This window comes from Pteropus vampyrus, unplaced genomic scaffold (genome assembly GCF_000151845.1).
Source record: "Pteropus vampyrus isolate Shadow unplaced genomic scaffold, Pvam_2.0 Scaffold361, whole genome shotgun sequence".
Taxonomy (NCBI): domain Eukaryota; kingdom Metazoa; phylum Chordata; class Mammalia; order Chiroptera; family Pteropodidae; genus Pteropus; species Pteropus vampyrus.
The window spans coordinates 184819-190041 of NW_011889142.1; the positions used below are offsets into that span (position 1 = coordinate 184819).

Sequence of the window (5223 nt, forward strand, 5' to 3'; positions counted from 1 at the left end):
AGGACCACGTCTGTATTTTTTATTTTATCTCCTCCCCCTGCGACACTGCCCAGGACAGTGCCTGACTTCTGGGAGTTCGATGTGTATTCCCTGCATGGATGGATGCTAACACGCACAGCAGAAAATGCGTCCACTTCATTCCGAGCACTGAGCACGCTTAGATATGATCTCAAGGATGAAACACGGTGCTTGCCCTGAAGACAACCCAATGTGGCCTGAGATCCTTTCAGATCTCACTAGCTGAGGAGAAATGAGCTTGGTCAATCCTTAACAGAAAGTCCCCGAGAAAAGCAGAGATGGTCCAACTTAATATTTCACGTGTGAGGACGGTACAGAAGAGAAGAGGCAAAACAAACACCCCGCGTAAACTACGAGAGGTATTCGCTTTTACGCATTAGATGGATGTCATTTGGGAACTACTAGGTTTCCTTGCACGCTTGGTTTTCCTTTAATGTACTTCATTGCCCTAAGGTGAGGCATTTAAGGGTTACCCACGACCAGGTTAGAGGCAGCGGCACCTGAGAACTACAGGGAATGAGTCCGCGGGCAATGCTTCGAGGGGAAAGGGATCGAGACCAAAGCTTCAATGCGAGAGTGGAGACCGCGTCAGAAGTCTAGCGAGATGATGGTTACTCGGCACAATCTCTCACCCCCAGAATGCTCTAGATCAAAAAGTCCCTTGGCCCGCAATGATTATATCACTAGGAACAGTAATGAAATGAAAACGGAAAGCCTCCACCTACCAAACGATCCGCAGAAAACATGAAGTCCCCTCTACTGGCTGTCCTAAAAAAAAAAAAGAGTACAAGTCTTAGTGGAGATTAGAGCTTTAAGGCGAAATATCACTTAATACACATAATAACACTGACATTAAAACCTATTATATAGTAAAAGCTTAGAACTTTACATGGACAGACTATTACTGAGGCAAGATATTTTTCACTAGGATACGGGAACCTAGATGGAGTGCCTTAGTAAATATTCTTGAAAATACCTATTTGATATCCACATTCAAGTCCAGTTAAGAGCAAAACTTTGCAGTAAGAAAATCGGCTTCTCCCTCAGTTTCGCCACTTCCGTTCGCCTTGATCTAAAAGCCCTGTTACCAGAAGTGACCCATCGACCTGTTCTCTGCTCTTTTGTGGAATGAGAATGGGCCACGCGAAAAGTCCTGTACTTTTGCCACTGCTTTTAAGAATGGATAACCCAATTTCTAAGCCCTCTTTCACAAATTATTCACTGATAATTTGTTCCTTTTGCCTGTTTTCCAATCAAATCTTTCGTTCCCGAGCTCTTTCTGCTATTTTTCTGTACATTCCTTTCTGGTCAATACTTTCATATCCTGAGGGACCCAAGTGACAACAATGTAGGGTTGCAGCCACCCACAAGCTGTTAAGCAGCCAAAAAGGGAATGTTAAAGGCTGACTTTTTTCCTGTTCATAAAAATCTAGCGCTGTTCCTCGTCTTTCTGCCACTCGAGTTAAACGATTCACCCGAACAGGCTGACGGACCTAAAAATCCCTGTCTGCCTATCCGCAGCCTACCGAAGATGGCCCGACAGAGCATCAAAGTGGCACATGCAAGCAGACAGTATCGCGACATGCCGTTAATTGTGGCTTTGTTTTTTCCAGCTGTATTTACTTCCTTTGACAAGGAAAAACAATGAAATCTTCCGGATACAAATGGCATTAGGGCGCTTAGAGTGACCACGGTCCTATCATATTACAGATATTAATGAAACTGACAGCAAATCGGAACAGAGTAGATGTGTTAGGACGTAGCTTTTAGTTGGAAGTTTTAAATGAGCCCTCCTGAGGAGTCACAGCTGCACGGGAGTCACCGTAGGGAGGAGGTGAGAGAATTCAAATGTTAATCAAGCCACAATCACAGGCGGCACTGCGGTGACCAGCCCTGGGCCAGGCCCACCACCCCCTCAGCCCTGCAGGGCAACCGGGAACCACAGGCCGTCCCGGTGGCTAAAACCCTGGGGACAGGAGGATTAAGGCTGGGGACTGCAGCAGGCCTCCCCCTCCACAGTCCTGCCTTTCCACGGCGCGCTCGTCCCCGTCCTCACTGTGTCCGGATGCACGGAGATGGGGGACAAAGGCTTTTAAACGCTCACTCACGGTTCGAAACTGCTGGACACACTGCATTCCCTGAATGCTCGGCCCCCTGCTCGCCCTCTTTCCACGTCCCTCTCGGTCCCTCTCGGTCCCTCTCACTGTCTCTGTGACTGTCCGTCTCCCTCCCTGCGTCTGAGCGGACACCACGCTCTGTGGACTGTTCCCCCTTTTCTAACAAACCCTCCCTTTGACTCTAACTTCGGTGTGTGTTGAATTCTTTCCACACTCTCCCAAAGGACCCTCTTCTCTCGGTGCAGGGCTTGGTCTACCCCCACCGCTCGGGGGCATTCGCCTGTCCCCGGCAGGGCGGCGTCTGGTCCTGTAAAGCAGGTTCTACAACGTAACTCTGCTTAAGATAACAGAAGAATGTTCTGCTCTTGAGATAACGTCCCCAACTTACAGTTCCAAGCTGTCTCAGACCTCTTTCCGTTCCTGACCACCTGGCCGTCGCCCCGCAGACCCGGCCACGCCACCAGGAGGTGAACAAGTCAGATTCCTGGAGCTGGAGCTCGCCCAAGAGCTGACCCCTCAGCGCGGCCCACAGCCCCGAACGCCTTACGCTCGAATACTCAGCATTTTTTCCCTTAAAGGCCCTGAATTTGAAGTCACTGGGGAGTTTCGGCCCATCTGCCTTGCTTAGTGCGCCACAAATAAAGCAGTTTCAAATCCCCCAGTGCTGAGCGGGGGATGGGTGTGGTGGGAGGACGGGGCTCTTCCTGTTCTACACCAGCATCCTTCATCTCTACCAAAGAATCTTTACAACATGCTTGTCAAGGAAGAAAAAGTCAGCAAACTACAAAAAATAAAAACACTGATGCCTACTGCCGTGTTTGCTAGACCTGTACAAAGCTGTCTAGGCAGCCGGAACACAGGTTTTCAACAGGAAAGAAAAGTCTGAATTTACCTTAAAGAAATATCTAGTAACGTATCTTGGGAACGACATCTGAAATATTCGTTTTTGATTTCTGGACAGTCATGCATAAATTTATCACATAGAAAAGTTATATTAGGTTATGTGATTAGAGTTGTCCAGATCTGTTGTTTTATTTTTGGAATCAGACATTATTAATACCTTTTCACACACTCACCCAAGATATCAGCTTCAGGTAACTTTTGCATAATAAGCACCTGCTCTACATTCCAAAAAAGGTACACACTATGAGAACCTAATATGAACTGTCATCTTTTGATAGCGTATTTGATTTCCAACGAAAGCATTTGCTGCTCCAAGTCACCCCACTACAAACGGCAATTACTAACCTATCTCCTGCTGTTTCAGACACACTTCAGATCCCTACTGTTTACTTCAAATCGGTTTCGAAATTAAATACAGCTAGAATACAATAATTTGGTTGCATTTTTGAAAAAGCAATAGCGGTCTTCAATATCCACATTTAAATCTGTAACACTGTTCACACTAGAGTTTCCTAAAGCAGATATTTACTTGTTAGATCAATCTGAGTTCCACATATTCTCTGAGCCCTTCCTTCAGGCCCACCATTGGACTAAATTATTTAAGAAAGGTGCTTGAATGTAAACTGGACCCCGGGTTTTATTCATGCCACGTGCTGTTTCAAATCATAACTCTATTCTCTTTTGTCTCAAAATCACTGTTAAAAAACATCTCATACTAGGAAACAAAGTTCTGAAAGACATTTTAATCATCCCACATAAAATCTCATGCAAAATTATTAAAAAGCAATCAATACATTGGCACATATCCCTGGAATATTCTAAAACATATCCAAGGGTCCAAATATCAGATATTTAAACGGTGATATCCAGGCTCTCATAATTCAGAGCATGGAAACCTAATTAATGGTAAGCTGAGCATCTTTTGAACTGTACAAACTCCAAACAGTCCCACACAAATATGTCACTTTTCTGTAGCAATAAAATGAAAGCCAAAGGTAGCCATTTTTAAAAATGACCTTCACACTTTAATGACAAAAGAATGAGGATCATACAAAAGTCAAATCATCATTTTAGTGTGGACTTGGTAAACCTAAGTTCATCCAGGTCTAGCAAGCAGGGCAATAGGCTCGGGTTTGTTTTTGTTTGTTTGTTTGTTTGTTTGTGTCATTCACTGACTTTCCCCATACTTAGGACAGTCTATAAAGCATTTAAAAATTCCCAGAGAGGCTTGAGCAATATTTAAAAACATGTACATCTCACAGCAACCCCAAACCAAGATGAAACCTTGACTCTCACTGACCTTTCTTTCAAACAGCTAATAGGCATTTGCTTATCATCCACACCATATAGAAATAGGAAAGTTTTGACAATATTCAAAAATTATGACTTCGACTAAAGATCCTTTGGCCCCTTCTTACTAGGCCTCAGTGTTGCTGCGGCTGCTACAGGGATTCCCTAGTTCTGGGAAGATACTGTTTAGTTCTGGGAAGATACCGTTGACCTTAAATAGCCAAATATTTCTCCAGCAAAATGGCTTTATTGGGAGCGACAAACAATTGCGATTTGGAACATGCTGCCTAAGGGTGAACCACGGCAAGTCCAGAGAACAAAGGGGAGGAACATTTTTATTACAGAAAAAGGGGGAGCTCAGAGGGGCTGTTGTAAACAAGAGAGTCTATGGGTGGAGCTGGGAATTCGAAGTGTAGTGACTTTTCCGTGGCTGAGTTGTAACCGTCTTCCATTGGCTGAGCGGGTGACCAGAGGGAAGGTCGTCCTCCCTAATGGAGTAGTAGACTAGAGAACACCTTCCTGTTTGGGGTAACTGAGGACGAGAGGGGGGCGGGAGAGCCCCCTACAGGCTGTCTCAACTCCAACTTAAATGGGGCTTGTCTATTAGTTCTCACAACATACTCCCCTGGGACGATTATAACTTCAGTTTCCACAGCGGAAACTTCCATTTGCTCACTCTGCTACTTCTCTCTATTCAGAATACATTTGACAACCCCCTTTTTTTTTTTTTTACAAAAATCATTTATTTTAACAAGTCTGTATGTGTGTGCGTGCCAAGTGTACAAAGATTGATTCTTAAAGTTTTTCTAAAGCGGTCCGAACGTTACAGCAGGTCCCTAATATTGTACATATGTTACTACCTTCTTTCCCAACGGTCACCGTTTATTAAAAGTCC

The 5223-nt window shown here is 44.7% G+C and overlaps 1 protein-coding gene across 2 annotated transcripts in view; it reads right to left on the minus strand.

Annotated features, from left to right (window-relative positions):
* The window catches only part of UPRT (uracil phosphoribosyltransferase homolog), a 25836-nt gene that overhangs the window by 13358 nt on the left and 7255 nt on the right, over positions 1 to 5223 (minus strand). For both annotated transcript variants that reach the window (XM_023522897.1, XM_011379499.2), the window contains exon 2: positions 744 to 786. In XM_023522897.1, coding sequence (XP_023378665.1) covers positions 744 to 786 — 43 coding nt within the window. The remainder of the gene's footprint in view (positions 1 to 743; positions 787 to 5223) is intronic.